The sequence below is a fragment of the Trichogramma pretiosum genome, unplaced genomic scaffold (assembly GCF_000599845.2).
Source record: "Trichogramma pretiosum strain Unisexual culture from Peru unplaced genomic scaffold, Tpre_2.0 scaffold19, whole genome shotgun sequence".
Taxonomy (NCBI): domain Eukaryota; kingdom Metazoa; phylum Arthropoda; class Insecta; order Hymenoptera; family Trichogrammatidae; genus Trichogramma; species Trichogramma pretiosum.
The window spans coordinates 864,345-879,664 of record NW_019641707.1 but is presented as its reverse complement, the minus strand read 5'-3'; the positions used below and the strand labels follow the sequence as shown (position 1 = coordinate 879,664).

Here is a 15,320-nt window from a genome sequence, read left to right as displayed (position 1 = left end):
TCAATTGCGTTACGCATTGATAAATTTGCGCGCGCGCGAGCTTGCGACAAGTGCAATTTACTCTCCTTTTTCGCCCCGTATTATGCGCGCCGCGAGAAAGAGAGAGAGAGAGAGAATTTTCTTTTTCTCTCGTTTCCTTTGAAACTTTTTCTCTCGATTCGTCGTTGCAGACCAGGCCCCCTTATTTGCCCCCTCCTCATTCTCGGCTCCTTGATTATTTATTTATTTTTTTGTCTGTCTGCCTCGCGTTATTTAGCAAATGCAGTTACACCAGATGAATGACACTTTTCCTTATTCCCCTGCGCCGAGACACGCGTGTTTAAGTGTGTATAACGTAATTTTGCCATCGGTCTCGCGACGACGGTGGCGGCGGCAAAAAAAGGCCGCGAGTAATCGACGCGTAATACCTTACACGTATTATGTATACATATAAATAAATCGGCTAAACAATGCCGATCTGTGTAGCAGCAGCAGCAGCAGGAGGTAAATATATAATGGCGCGCGTATCGACATTTTTACGTCGAATTCGCGCGCGCGGCTACTTGTTTTTTTTTCCTTCCCATTTTCAATCGTCTTAAAGGCATAGGGAAGTTTTTGCTCTCCACGCTTGCACCGCGATCCTCGAGCGGTATTATACTGCACTCGGCCAGGTCTACTTTCACGTTTAATTCACGCGCATACATATATACGAGAAAGAACAACACAACGCACGATCTATATAGGTGCCGAGGTGTACAGAGGTGCAACGGGATTTCGTGAAGAGATAAATTTTTCCTCGACACCTTGCGGGTATATGCAGTATATACAAAAATAAATTATTTATAATATTGACCGGTTATTGACTATATAAAATCGCATACATAGTCGATTTTTACGGGAAGGGGCACCCGCGCGCGCCCGAGTTAATTAGATATATACGCACTTTCAAATTCCTTTTATACCGTCACTATACGGCAATTGCCTGCTGCTGCTGCTGCATTTGTGCACTGCATATGGACGATTGAGAGTTTCATTGCGGAAAAAGTTGGGCGGCGCGGCGCACGAAAAATTTGCATGAAAATTTCGCGCGTTATAAAATAATAACGCGAAATAATAAAAACGATCGGCGAGTGCCGGCCGCCGCGGCCGTTTAAGTGCTAACAAATAGCCGCAGTTTCGCGTCGACGAGATAAGATATTACGCGGGCACTCGCTTACTTACTATACCGATGTATTTTTCAATTTTCTAATTTATTCGTTTCAAATACATATATGTATATCATTATATCGCGCGCGGCAGGAAAGAGCTCGAAAAAGAAAACAACAATTTGTTTATGAATCACGTTTCCTTCTAAAAAACCGTACCACGCTCGATCCTTCGTGCGCCATGCCTGTACAGCGATATCGGGGGTATAACTCACACATTCACAACACCTGCTATTTATGATTTGGCATTGATTATATAGATTGAGCGTACGCCACTTGGGGATATGCACCTTATGGCGAGAGAAAGAGAACGGATTGCTTAACTCGCGAGCCCGAGCTATATACGAGCTGTAGTGAGTCGCGTTTTATAAAACGAATGTGTATAAAGTGATAAGGAACGCAACGCTCATGTATGCGCCAATTCGAATTTAATGGCACCTCGCCCACAATATAATTTTCGTAATATCAAATGTATATTATACGATCGCGGCGGTGTGGACTAGTTAGCCGGCCGCGCGGCCGGCTCGCGACTGAAAAAATAGGGGAAAAAAATATTAAAAAAAAAAAAAAAATAATGCGGCAACTAGGTATATGTGTGCCACGCGCACTTTGTCAAAAGGTACTTTGGCTACCTGCGCCGCATTGGGTCCCGCGTAATATAAAACGCGTAATTTTAACGATGCAATATTATTTAATTTATTGTATATTATATGGGCACATAGGCGCACGAAATACGTGTAGCGAGTGCCAATCGCTCTCTCTCTGCTCTCGTCGAGAGTCACCGCTGCGACAGGTATATAGATATAAAATAAACTCGATGTATAAAAAGTTTTTTTTTCCACGTAATCTAGTTCTTTTTTTTGTGCTTTTGCCGCGTCGAGCCCCCGTGCGCGCGCGGGCGAGATACCGATTAATTAGGTTTATCACGAGGTGTGCGCGTTATATTATATACAGGCATGCGTGTCCTATATGGATAAAAAAATATAGCGTATATATATATAAGGATAGGACAATTTGTAGCGAGTTGCGCCGCGGCTATATAATATGGTCATTGCGGGCTTAGTATAATGTACACGTACGGCGTGGTGTACACGGTACGCGCGTTATAGGCGTAGTAATTGAAAATGAATAATTTTCAAGGACTGGCCGAGAGCTGCTTTCGATACCTATATTATACACAGGCCTCTGCGTACGATACACAATTACATTTTGAAATTTTCATTCGCCAATTATTCGCGTGTCATTAGCCTATCTCGATCGTCGTTACGTGTTACTCGACGAGAGGCTTTGATAAAAATTCATACCAATTTTCCGTGAACTTTAGCCGCGCCGTCTCGTAATAAATGTGCAAAAGATCCGTATAATGCGCGGCGTGCGGCATAATTCGACGCTGAGAGTGGAGCGAGAGTAAATTGTAAAATGTACGTGTATATGGGTCAAAATAATACTTTTTTACAAAACCGTGCGCACGTATGTCACCGATCTTGACGCGCTTTTGGTATGTTATAGTACATGGTAAAAAGGTCCCAAAAAAAAATTTTTAGACCCCCTCCCCCCTCCTACCCCCCACTTCCGGTATAAACGTCCATTTTCGATCTATATTTTTTCTGAGGACATGAAGCAAGTAAAAAATCTGAAAAAATTCATAAAAATACTTTTCCACAATCCAAACAACCTTGAATTTTTTCAGATTTTTTGAGTGCTTCAGGCCTTCAGATAAAATCATTGAAAATTTCAAAAATCGAGATACGGCGGTATGAGCCGATGTAGTACTCGGAAATTTTTTCAGTTATTTTTCGCATTAAAAAACATAACCTCAATTTTTTTCAGATTTTTTCAGATTACCTAACGCACCTTTTGAAGCCAAAAACCGATTTTTTTGACGAAAATAATTTTTTTAGGACAGTACGGAGCCTCGAAAAATCTGAAAAAAATTTTTTCTTGTTTTTTTCATCAAAATACGTAATCTCAAATTTTTTCAGATTTTTTAATTGAAGGCGATAGCTTCTAGGGCCGAAAAATGCTATTTTTAACAAAAAATGGTTCCTAGAACCCGATGGTTCCGGTGAAAAAATTTGAAAATATTTTTTTTGAATTCCTTGTCAAATTTTAATAAATTTTGACCGTTTCAAAAGTTCGATTGAAGCTTCCTAGCTCATTTTAGAGCAGGACAAAGATTAGTGCAAAATATCTGAAGACGTTTCTGAAGACATTAAGGAATGATAAAACTCGTTTGATGCTCTAAAATGAGCTAGGAAGCTTCAATCGAACTTTTGAAACGGTCAAAATTTATTAAAATTTGACAAGGAATTCAAAAAAAATATTTTCAAATTTTTTCACCGGAACCATCGGGTTCTAGGAACCATTTTTTGTTAAAAATAGCATTTTTCGGCCCTAGAAGCTATCGCCTTCAATTAAAAAATCTGAAAAAATTTGAGATTACGTATTTTGATGAAAAAAACAAGAAAAAATTTTTTTCAGATTTTTCGAGGCTCCGTACTGTCCTAAAAAAATTATTTTCGTCAAAAAAATCGGTTTTTGGCTTCAAAAGGTGCGTTAGGTAATCTGAAAAAATCTGAAAAAAATTGAGGTTATGTTTTTTAATGCGAAAAATAACTGAAAAAATTTCCGAGTACTACATCGGCTCATACCGCCGTATCTCGATTTTTGAAATTTTCAATGATTTTATCTGAAGGCCTGAAGCACTCAAAAAATCTGAAAAAATTCAAGGTTGTTTGGATTGTGGAAAAGTATTTTTATGAATTTTTTCAGATTTTTTACTTGCTTCATGTCCTCAGAAAAAATATAGATCGAAAATGGACGTTTATACCGGAAGTGGGGGGTAGGAGGGGGGAGGGGGTCTAAAAATTTTTTTTTGGGACCTTTTTACCATGTACTATAACATACCAAAAGCGCGTCAAGATCGGTGACATACGTGCGCACGCTTTTGTAAAAAAGTATTATTTTGACCCATATATATGCGACTGCGACTTCGCCAACTCATAAAGTTATACAAACGATAATTGCCGCGGCGGCTCCACTTTCGTGGCCACTATATATATTCTGTATATAACAAGTGCGGACCTTTTTTTCAGAGGCCCAGGCGTAGAATTGACGTGTACCGATTAAAACGTTATAACGATCTTTGCGCGCGCGGGAGCCAATTTTTTTCCCTCGTTCTCTCGTTCTTTTTTATCCGCGTGTTTATTTATTTTTTTTTTGCTCTCTTCTGCGCCCAATTTCGATCGGAAAATTGGAAAATTATCTCATTACAAAATGCATGTATAGTTGCCGCCGTTGTGCTAAATTCGCTCGCCGAACAACCGATCGCTGCACGGCGACCGATCAACGGAATAATACCGCACCGACCGAATGAAGAAATAGCGCAGTGACAGAGACAGAAAAGAGACAGAGAGCTTTGTACAATGATGCGGTGGTGCCTAAGCCTCGCAGGTACCTAAAGGTAACGACGAGTTTTTTTTTCGTGCTCGTTGTATTATACGATGGGAGATGAAGTAAATAACGAATTAAATCCGCGAATCGATCGCAAATTAACGATCGCGCGGTGGATCGAGGATCGGCCTTAAAGTGGATGGAGATCACGAGACACGCAACAAAAAAAACAGGCACACAATGTCGCGATCTCGGATTTGACACAAAAGTAGGTAAAATCACCGGGTGCGCACGACTTTTAGCCGCCTAATAGCGCGCCGCGCGCGAGGAGCGGAGCTCATGCTCATGAGTGCAGCCAACTATGTGGGCGTTGAGCAATAATCGGCGCATGCACAGCAGCAGCAGCACGCGTTACCAAAGCCCGTCGTTAGATTAATTCAAGGATATTCCAAGATTGCACAGCGGAATAGGCTAATTATATATATACTTAGCGGCGTGTAGTACTACGCGAAAAAAATAAGGTAGGGGTAGGGTATAAGGCGAGTCGAAAATTATCGGAAGCGACTATCATTGTTCGCGCGCGCGCGCGCGGCATGTATGTATGTACCTACGAGACATGAAAAATCGTGTGCACCGAGGAATTTGGTAAGAGAGTATTATAATGTACTCGCGCGGAGCTAGCTCGGTATAGTGCAATTTATAATGTGCGCCCAATCTCGGATTAAATAATCGTCTAATGCAAAATTAAGTTGGCCTTTTCGCGGCAAAATTGCAGCTCGACGGCGGTGGCGGACTCATGTACGTGTATCATTACGACATTTTTAATTAAAAAAAAAATGCCTTCATCGTCGTGTACGGTACGCGAAAACGCGTTAAAAATTATTATCGCCCACTTTGGAAATACACCATTCGATCCTATATATTATACGTGTACTTTTGACACCACCTGCGCTAAATGCCCGCCGCCGCGATTTCTATATACCGATCGTAAAAGATCCGCGTATTTACGTATGGTATTTACATCCAAAAGCGAGTGGCACTCTCGAGTTCTCGAATGTTATTATATACGGTACGCGTGTGTGCTTTTTACTATATGGCATATTGCGACTGCAGATATTTACGATCGTTTACGCAGAAAATGGAGTTTTAATTATCAATAATGCGGGAAGTTAATGGTAAAGAAATTGTAACTGCACAATCTTACATGTGTACACACTTCGTACGGAATTACCAACTACTGGTAAATTTAACGCGCACGAGTTGCTCCCAACTGTCTCTCTTGTTTTTTCACGAAATTTATCATTCAGATCGACGGTAGATGAGACCTTGCAAGTTTGAATTTTCAAAAATATTTCGCCGGTGCATAAATTAAAAAAAAAAGTATTTTTATACCGCAAGATTTTATCGGCGAGTATGGTACAGCATATTCGCTTTCATTACCCGCAATTTATGTTATCTTTGTTTAATAACCTTCCAGAATAGCTACGGTGCAACACTTAATGTAATACTTCCTCAGTACAATTATTTACCCTTGCATGCAGATTTTGTGAAATTGTCTTGGCCACCGCAACAACTTATGTAAAGCTCAAACAAAGCAAATTACCAACTGTTCCTAAATTACTGTTCATCAAATTAATACCCCTATTCATATTCCCATTACTATTGTTGTTGATTTTTTGTAAATAAGAAACTTTCTTTTTATCAAATTACAAATTATTTATTTATTCAATCTTTATAAAAGAAAACATTTTGTGCATATGCATTTTATAAAAATTAACATTAGAGTAGCTCGATAGAGAGAGAAAGGTTATAGAATCCATAGGATTAGTTAATTCAGTCTCTGGCATCATCTTTAGAAACGCTGAAAGGTTCAGCAACAACTTCAGCACCGCAATCAGCAATGACAACATCCTTCTTTGGCTTATCTCTGCTGTCTGTTTGTGTGCTCTCAATCTTTCTGACAACATCCTATTGAAAATAAATGAATGCAAAAATATAGTATCGCTTGTGAGAGGAAGACAGCAATTCAAAACTATTTAAGAATTAAAGCTTATTCAACTAACCATTCCTTTAACAATCTTTCCAAAGACAACATGTCTTCCGTCAAGCCATGGGGTCTGTTTAACAGTGATGAAGAATTGAGATCCATTGGTGTCTTTACCAGCATTGGCCATCGACAACCATCCAGCTCCATAATGGTTCAGCTTGAAGTTTTCATCTTCGAAGCGGTCACCGTAGATGCTCCTGCCTGCAAACAAAGACATGGATAAAATTAGTAATGATATTGATAACAAATAGATAGTTCATAAAAAAGTGTTATCTTTATCAGTCTAATCACATCAATAAAAATCAAATTAAAATAAATACAATACCTCCAGTTCCGTCACCCTTGGTGAAGTCACCACCCTGGATCATGAAGTTGGAGATGACTCGGTGGAATTTGCTGCCCTTGTAGCCCTCGCCAACGGGTTTCTTGGCCAACTCGACAAAGTTCTCGACAGTCTTGGGCACGGTCTTGCCGAAGAGTCCGATCTCGACGCGGCCAGCCTTTTCACCGCCGATCTCGATATCGAACCATACCTGTGGATCATCGTTATAAATAAGTCTCACAAGGTCAAGAGCCAATGACCAATGCAGTCTTTGTGTTCACGCGTTCGCACAAAAAAGAAAAAAGAACCGAGAGAAAAAGAAAATAGGCAACGGACGTGGCTACTGCTGCCGCTGCTGCTGTTCATCCACGCGTACGACAAAGCGATGACGTTATATTATTTTCTATGCTTGTGTGAGTAAATAGAAATTGACGCGACTTGTTGACTGTATTTTTTATATTACCTTGTGGGTGACTTTTGGCCCCTTCTTGGCGGAGTCTTCGGCACTGGAGCCGGAGCAGGCCACGGCGACGACGAGGCCGAGGATCAGGAACGGGACGGACCTCATTATGATGCGATGCGAACGTGTAATAATTCAGCACTAAAACTGCCGACGGTGATACGATGCTGCGACTCGGGGCAACTATCCCCTCTTTGGCGTTCCGTGGCTTGCGGCACGAACGGCAGCTCCTCTCCCGCAGAATCCAGCGATTCGTAGGCGAGTTTGCGCAGTTCGAAAGCAACACGCTGGAACATCATCATTGGCTGAAGTCTGCTCCGTGGCTTGGAATTTTGCAATAAAGCTCGCGTGTTCGTGCGAGAGCGCTTTTTTCGATCGAGTTTTCTCGTCTCGTCACGTAGTCTTGAACTTGAATTTTTGTAGTACAGTGTTCCGCTGTTCTTTTGTTTTTTTTTCAATTTACAAAACGTATTCTACGTTACTTTGGTACACAATTTACCCAGCATTCTTGGAAAAATTCTTTTTTTCCGTGTTCAAAAACAGTTCTTCGGGCTTTTTTTTATGTTTCAAAACAAAAATCAAACGTTAGTCAAAATCACTGAATTATGATATGAAAGAAACCTTACGAATATCCATGACGGTTAAATAGGAGCAATCAATGCCTCATAGCGTATAAGTACACGCGGTGATGCAATCGATCTCATTGCACTGAATAATAACACGACTTGTGTCGCGTGTCGCTCAACTGCTGGTTATGGTCTGAAAAAAAGCACACGACACACCGACGTGAGTGTACTCATCTCATCGTCGTGCAACCTAAAACGAATTTCCTGTATAAGATTCGAGAAAAAGTTTTTCGGCTGCTTGACGTAGCTGTCAGTGATCAGTCGGAGTTGGTCAGTCAGAAATTATCTCGATCGTTGCGCTGTCCAGTCAGCACCGGTTCGCGCATTCCTCGCGAATTTGCAACTTCAATCTTGGATTTCAAACACGCATTTCGCTATATAATACTTGTTCATCGTCATTACACACATATATATAGGTAGTTATTCAACTTGCTGTATGGTTATATAGCCGTGATTCTCGACAGGCGAGTCACAACATTTTGCGTGTAACAAAATTCACCTCTTCGAATTCGATCAAAATTCAACAACCCCGGCTGACCACACCAATTTCTCCGACCAATTCGTAATAATAATACGACTCGTCGTAATTAGTGCAGCTTAAAATTAGAAAAATTTACCGGTGCGTGACACTGAGACCAATATATTTATATACCATTTAAGGTGAGGTGAGTGGTCTGGAATCTAACCAAACAAATTTCTCACGCATATCGATCGTTCTCGTATCGAAATGCATGATGCGGCAATTTTTATCACACCGTTGTACTTGATGAATTTGTGTCATTTCTAGATCGAGCCGTGATCAAATTTTCTTCAGTTAAAAATGACGACTACGGTGACCCCAGTTATCATGCCAGATCTCAAGGAACCTCTGCCAGAGCCAGAAGAGAATCATACGCAGGCAGATTTCATAAAAGATGAATTAAACTTCAATGTTGATGTGAATGACCCATTGACAAAGGCCAGTCTCAATGAACCTGCTGAAGACGAGTGGATGGATATACTGGGCAGCAATCAGTTGTTAAAAAAAGTTGTTAAAGCTGGTATAAAAAATACAAGGCCCAATCGGTCAGATTTGTGTACTATTGATATTATTGGACGCTTAGAAGATGGAACGATTGTTGAAGAGCATGAAGATCTTGTTGTTCAGTTAGGTGATATGGAAACTATACAGGTGAATCATTAGTACTTTTATTGTTGAATCTTTTTATAACCATTTGATTTACTTTTGTAAACTTTAAATAAATAGGGCATAGATTTAGCTCTTGCATTAATGAACACAGAAGAAGAAGCAGAAGTTAAAGTTGGTGCTCGATTTGGATATGGTAAAACTGGGAGAACTTCTCCATTACCAGTAATACCTCCAAATACTGATCTAGTATACAATGTCACCTTAAAAAGTGTTACAATGGAACGAGATATAGAAGAAATGCCTGTTGCAGAAAGACAGAAAATTGGGTCAGTATAATGAATTTAAACATGTTTATTAGAATGAATTTTACCTAATGACAATCCATTCCAGGAATAAAAAAAGAGAACGAGGAAATTGGTGGTTTGCAAGAGATGAATGCATAATTGCAACTCAGTGTTACAGAAAAGCTTTGGATTATCTAACCATTGGAGAAGATAGTGAGATGAGTTTAGAAAAGAATACAGAGCGAACCACAGAGTCTATGACTGCTGAAGAGTTACAATCACTTCTTGAAGATTCTTTAAAAGTTCATAATAATTTAGCTGCTGCTCAGCTTAAATGTGAGGCCTATGATGCTGCATTAAAAAGTGTGGAAAACGTTTTGAGATGTCAACCCAATAATGTTAAAGCTCTATTTAGAAAAGGTAATTTTGTTAGCTTTAAGCTTTAAAGGAACATACATTTTATATTTATACTAACTGCTATTATCCATAGGTAAAATATTACATCATCAAGGCGAGCATGCAAAAGCTTGTACAGTTCTATCCCAGGCATTGAGAATTGAACCTGATAATAAAGCCATCCAGCAAGAAATATCAATTCTAAAGAAAAAAAGTGTAAAAGATGCTCATCAAGAGAAAAATTTGTACCGGAAGATGTTGGGTAATCCAGCTAAGAGAAATAAAGACACTACCAAAAATGATAACGAAAATAAAATAGTTAGCAAAAATTTGACGTGGAGTCTTTTAGGTGGAACTATAGTTGCAGTTTTTGGAATAATTGCTTACAAATTGGTTGCATAATATATGTTTTAAATTGACAATTTTTTAGTTTTAGAGATTATTTATGGTTTAGTATTTTGAAAAGAATGTTATAGATCCAAATCATTGAGTATAAAAAACATTCCATTTATTTGGGGATAAATAAGAATGTGAGTTGTTGATTTTGTTACATTTGTTCCATGTATTTGTACACTGTTTTATATTTAAATAAAAAAACAATTTTCAACCTACATAATTTCATTGTAAAGCACTTTTAGCGCTACGATATAATTCTAGATATGTACAAAGTTAATTTTTACAAATTCATATAAAAATGTTGTAACAATTTATTTTACGCCTGATACTGTTGAGTAACTGTTGAACAAAAATGTTGTTTAATCAGCGAGCGAGCAACTTCAATGTGGCCTGAAAAATGAAAAAATTTTCTATTAATCATTTAATTCTAAATTTTACAAATAATGGAAAATTTTAATTTATTGTAAAAACTGTTTGTATTTACCCAATTGTAATTCTATATACAAAGCTAGCATTATAACGTGTATAGGTACATCACATTCTGGGCTCTTTGAAGTCCAGACCTGTAATTATACATACACATAAATGTTACTGTTATTGACGTTTTATAATTAATAAAGAAGAATTAATATCAAACTTTGAAGCTGACCTGTTTCAAAATTTGTCCCGACTTTTCGAGCTCTCCTTTAACTGCATATACTACAGCTAAGTTATAACTAAGTATTGCTTTGGCGGTCTGAACATTGGTTGGGTACCAACGATCTAAGTGTGAAAATGTTTTAATCAATCAAAACTAATTACATTTATTGAAAAAGAATATATTCAACATAAATGGTATGTAAATTTTAACGAAACATACCTTTGATTGATTTATTATCATTAACTTCCTTGAAGGAGTCTTCTTTAGGTGGATTTGAAACTTCTGTTTCAATAGGAACAAAAGTATCAACATCTTGTAGAAGTTCTGGTTTCAAATACTCTGAAGCTTCTTGTATTCTATTTAGGAAAATTAAACACTCAGCAGCATATAAATTACCCAACAAAACATGGGCCCCTGGTAATTTTTTTATGCTTAAAAGTGATTTGGCATAATTCAAGGAAGAAACGTAATCACCTAGGCACAAGGCAGTATAGGCACTAGCTGATAATATACTAATTTTTAAATTTAAATTTTCTGCTATTGTTGATTGAGATGCTACAGATCGATTTGGATTTGATGGCGTGCTGTTGGAGTTGTTACCTGCATGATGGATATCATTCAATTATAACAGTTTTTAATAATTTAATGTGGAAAATTACCTAATTTACTGTTACTAGATGTTGTAAATGATCCTAGTAAACTTGTTGATTGTTGTTGACCCATTATAGACTTTTTAACTCCATCTTCACATAACGAACTTGTACTAGGTAACGTAATTTCATCTCTTTCAGTGATGGGTAGTAAAAATAATGCATTTTTCAGACACAGCATTCCATATTCTAATGTTGGTTGAGGTATTGCATAAGAGAGCCCTTCAGGATGGTATTTACAACTTTTAGATAAAGAAGTAGCTAGGATGAATTTCTTGCTTACTCCATTGTTATTTTCTCCAACAATTTTTTGTAAAATATCTTTGCGTCTCCCAGGAATATCAAAATCAGCCTTGTTTGTCTGAAAAATTTAGTTTTGTATAATATTTGATTGTATAATCTTATTATGATAAACTTTCTTGTAGCTCACAGGTTTATGACACATAATACAGCACTCTGCCATGCGTAGCCAAAGCCTTGGACTATTGTGAAATTGTTGAGAAGCTTCAATGAAACAGTCAAAAGCTTTTGTTGGTTGTTCTGTATGCAACAAACTGATTCCCATTCCATACATCAGTTCACAATGCTTTGATTTTTGAATGGTATATAATTTATTTGGTGTATTAGTAGAATTATTTGAATTTTCAACACTTTCCATTGCTTTTGAATTTTCTTTGATAGCAGCATTTAAATAAAAGCAAGCTAGATTGGTTTTTCCCATTGCAAAGTGAATACTAGCCATGTTGTTATAATATAGAACTGGAATCGATTCTCCACAAGCCCTGAAAGACGCACATTTTAGCAAATGAAATAATATAAAATTACCTTTGTTTTATTAGTAATATTCTTACTTGAATTCTGGTATAACTTGATTAATTTTAAGAGAGTCCAGAAGTTTCATTGCTTTTTTGTAATTCTTTCGCAAATATTCCATGTTAGCTTTTAGAAATATTGTACAAGGGTTCTAAAAAGAAACAGTGTCATAATTTTTTTTTTATTGCTTGATTATTCTTTTTTAGATTTTTATTTCAGTGTCATATAAATACTCACAATTGGCATGCCCAACTTTACCAAAGTTTTCCATTCCTTCTTACAAAGGTTCACTTGCAGAGTTTGGTAATAAATTCTTAGTTTGTATTTCAAAAGTTTCATTTTGAAAACATCCGTGGCTACGTCCATACAATCTTTCTTTGCTTCTTTTGTTTCTTTCTCTTTATCTACACTGTTGTTAGAGGCAACTACGGAGGCAATGGTTTTTGGAGCAGCTTTACCGGATACATCTTGCTTCTGGTTTGGACCTTGCTCCCCTAAAGCTGACTTGGAAGCATCAGGTGTACAAATAAACTGATTTTCTATATAATTGACAAGTGCAAGAGCAGAGTCTGGTCTACCCAGAGCCAAATGAAGTTCAACCAATAACACACAAATTTTGTGCACAAAACTCTCCTCTAGAAAATAATATGATATAAAAAAATTAAAATCTTTCTTTAAAACTTCTTGATGGTGAAAACTTCAAAAAGAAAAAGGAAAACGTTACCCATGGGCTCGTTGAGGGCAAAGAGGCCGGCGACGATCTGCAGGGCAGCCTGATACTGCTTGAAGTGATACAGTATGACAGCCTGATTGTACCTGATCACGGCGCGCTCGATCTCGTCGCCGTCGAAGCCCGAGGGCGCCGTGTTGGGGCCGTGCGTCGCCTGCTGGCAGCTGGCCGGCAGCGGGCAAATGGCGTTGAGGCTCTTCTTCAGGATGTCGTGCTTGCGCGGCTCCGTGCTGCACTGATAGTCGGCCAGTATCTTGTTGTGCGTGACCTTGAGGTCCTGCGGCCTGAGCTGCTCCAGCTGGGCGAGAGCCGCCGCCGCGGCGGCGTAATTGCCCGCGGCGTACTCCTCCTCGGTCGTGCGGGCGAGCTCGCGCTCCTGTGTGGTCAGAGGCACGGCTGACGGATTGTTGGCCGTCGTCGTGGTCGTGGCCGCCGTCGTCGTCGACGCCGCGCCAGTTCCCGATGTGCCGGCTGGACCGTTGTTGTCCTTCGAGGTAGCGGCTGTCGTTGCATTAGTGGACCCCGAAGACGAGTCTTTGGCCTCGGATGCCGTGGCAGCGGTGTTCGCCGACTCGTTCGTGCTCATCTTTTCCGATCTTATCGTCGAACAAGGACAACTTTTTTCAAGAGGATATCACTTGCGTTTATCAACGTTGATGAAGCGTTCGGCTTTTCCGTTGCTTCTGCTGATAAAGACTTATCACTGATGCTGGGCACCTAAACTTAACAACACTATGATTCTATGTAAGAGAGCAAACCCGGGTCAATTTCCAGAAAATAACCCGGAGCGATTGTTTGTGTGTCGTTGAAATCGAATCCGGAGTCCGCGAGCAGACTATATATCGCACAACAAACGCGTGTGTTTGTGTATATGTATATGCGTGAATTGAAAGCTTTCCTGCGGCTGTAATATGCCGCCGTTCTCGGTAGTATTACGGAGAGACAACACAACACTGCAGGTTTTTAAGGTTAAAACGCGCGTGTGTGTATACAGTATAACAGGTAACGGCAAGTTTTAGCCGCTAAATGTATATATAGGTATAACTGATAGGCAGGTATAGTTATCAACTCGCGCACCAGAGAGCAACAACATTATATACGTACAAGAGATAGCGCGAGATGCGAGCAGTCAAATCGAAATAGAAGATTTCTGTAGCGTCGCTCATTACCGACTCCGATTTTGCACTGTAAACTAGCACTCGGGGCGCTCCGCGACAGCAAGCAAGATTCGCTCAGCGGGTATATGCGTGAAATTCGCGAGGCCCGATCGGACACAGCTAGCGGCTGCAGGTGTTGTTGACCCTAAATATAATAATACATGTAAGGAAAACTTTTATTTTTATTTTTGGAGCGTGTCCAAATGTTCATTCATTCATTCATATCGACACGGCTTACGGAAGCGCGACGTGATCGTGTGTACGCGATCGAGACGTAGGAGGAGGAGGAGGAGGTGGAGGAGGAAGAGAAGAGAGAGTATTGTGCATGGAGCAACGGATGATAAAGTTTCCGTGAAAGTGTAAATCGAATCATATCGTCGCGCGAGTAGGTACATAAAGTTTCGGAGAGAAAATCGGAAACAGCCATCACTTTCTTCTCTCTCTCTCTCTCGGGCGCATAATCATATCGCGGCACGGGACACGGTCGCTCCATACAACGCGGCTTACAAAAAAGAAAACGACGTATATAGAGTAGATGACGATGACGACGGCGACGTCGACGAGGCGAATAAAGCGATCCGTTATCTATAACCTAAATCTCGAGGCTCGCGGGCCGCGGATAAAATATACTACAACATCGCTCGTCGTAACTTTATACATATACGCGGTATATAACATCTAATAAAAGTAGTACACCCATACGAGCGCTGCAGTTATATCACGAGTATATAATATATAGGATAAGTCGCGTCGAGCAGTCTCTACGTACATATGTGCCGCTGCTGCATGGGCGAAATTGAAAAATGATTGAGCAAGAGGAAGGAACAAAGATCAGCTCTCTCGCGAATGGGCATGAGAAGCGCGCCCGCGATATAAGACAAAGTAAAAACCTCCTACACACGATCGCGCGGGCACCGCCGCACGTCCTCCTCTAATCTCTTTTATTGGGACGTAGAAAGTTTTTGCATGTTTATAACGCTCGCTTTGCTCTTGGAGCAGCGAACGTAGATATAATAATCATCGTCGTCGTCGTCGTCGTCGTCGTCGCCCCTTGCTCGAGCGACGACGAGAGTGATGTCTTTCGATGACAATA

The 15,320-nt window shown here is 39.7% G+C and overlaps 3 protein-coding genes across 4 annotated transcripts; 1 reads left to right on the top strand and 2 right to left on the bottom strand.

The window, feature by feature from the left end:
- Positions 1–6,320: 6,320 nt before the first annotated feature.
- LOC106659794 (peptidyl-prolyl cis-trans isomerase 5) lies at positions 6,321–7,623 on the bottom strand. The gene is made up of 4 exons (XM_014382492.2): positions 7,410–7,623; positions 6,950–7,157; positions 6,641–6,825; positions 6,321–6,545 (listed from the first exon to the last, which is right to left on the bottom strand). The coding sequence occupies exons 1-4, from the start codon at positions 7,512–7,514 to the stop codon at positions 6,411–6,413; spliced, it is 633 nt and encodes a 210-aa protein (XP_014237978.1). The 5' UTR covers positions 7,515–7,623; the 3' UTR covers positions 6,321–6,410.
- A 651-nt stretch (positions 7,624–8,274) lies between these two features.
- Positions 8,275–10,265, top strand: LOC106659780 (peptidyl-prolyl cis-trans isomerase FKBP8). Of its 2 annotated transcripts, none has more exons than XM_023463075.1 (5): positions 8,275–8,692; positions 8,820–9,203; positions 9,279–9,487; positions 9,552–9,865; positions 9,936–10,265. In XM_023463075.1, exons 2-5 carry the CDS (start codon positions 8,853–8,855, stop codon positions 10,241–10,243), a joined length of 1,182 nt encoding a protein of 393 aa, XP_023318843.1. In that variant the 5' UTR covers positions 8,275–8,692; positions 8,820–8,852; the 3' UTR covers positions 10,244–10,265. The 2 variants fall into 2 exon arrangements, with proteins under 2 accessions (XP_023318843.1, XP_014237957.1); XM_014382471.2 differs by having other exon boundaries at positions 8,275–8,697.
- Positions 10,266–10,327: 62 nt separating this feature from the next.
- On the bottom strand, positions 10,328–14,211 carry LOC106659779 (CCR4-NOT transcription complex subunit 10). Its single transcript, XM_014382470.2, has 9 exons — positions 13,065–14,211; positions 12,578–12,975; positions 12,379–12,491; positions 11,958–12,309; positions 11,537–11,888; positions 11,097–11,477; positions 10,887–10,999; positions 10,722–10,800; positions 10,328–10,627 (listed from the first exon to the last, which is right to left on the bottom strand). Exons 1-9 carry the CDS (start codon positions 13,654–13,656, stop codon positions 10,554–10,556), a joined length of 2,454 nt encoding a protein of 817 aa, XP_014237956.1. The 5' UTR covers positions 13,657–14,211; the 3' UTR covers positions 10,328–10,553.
- Positions 14,212–15,320: the final 1,109 nt, after the last annotated feature.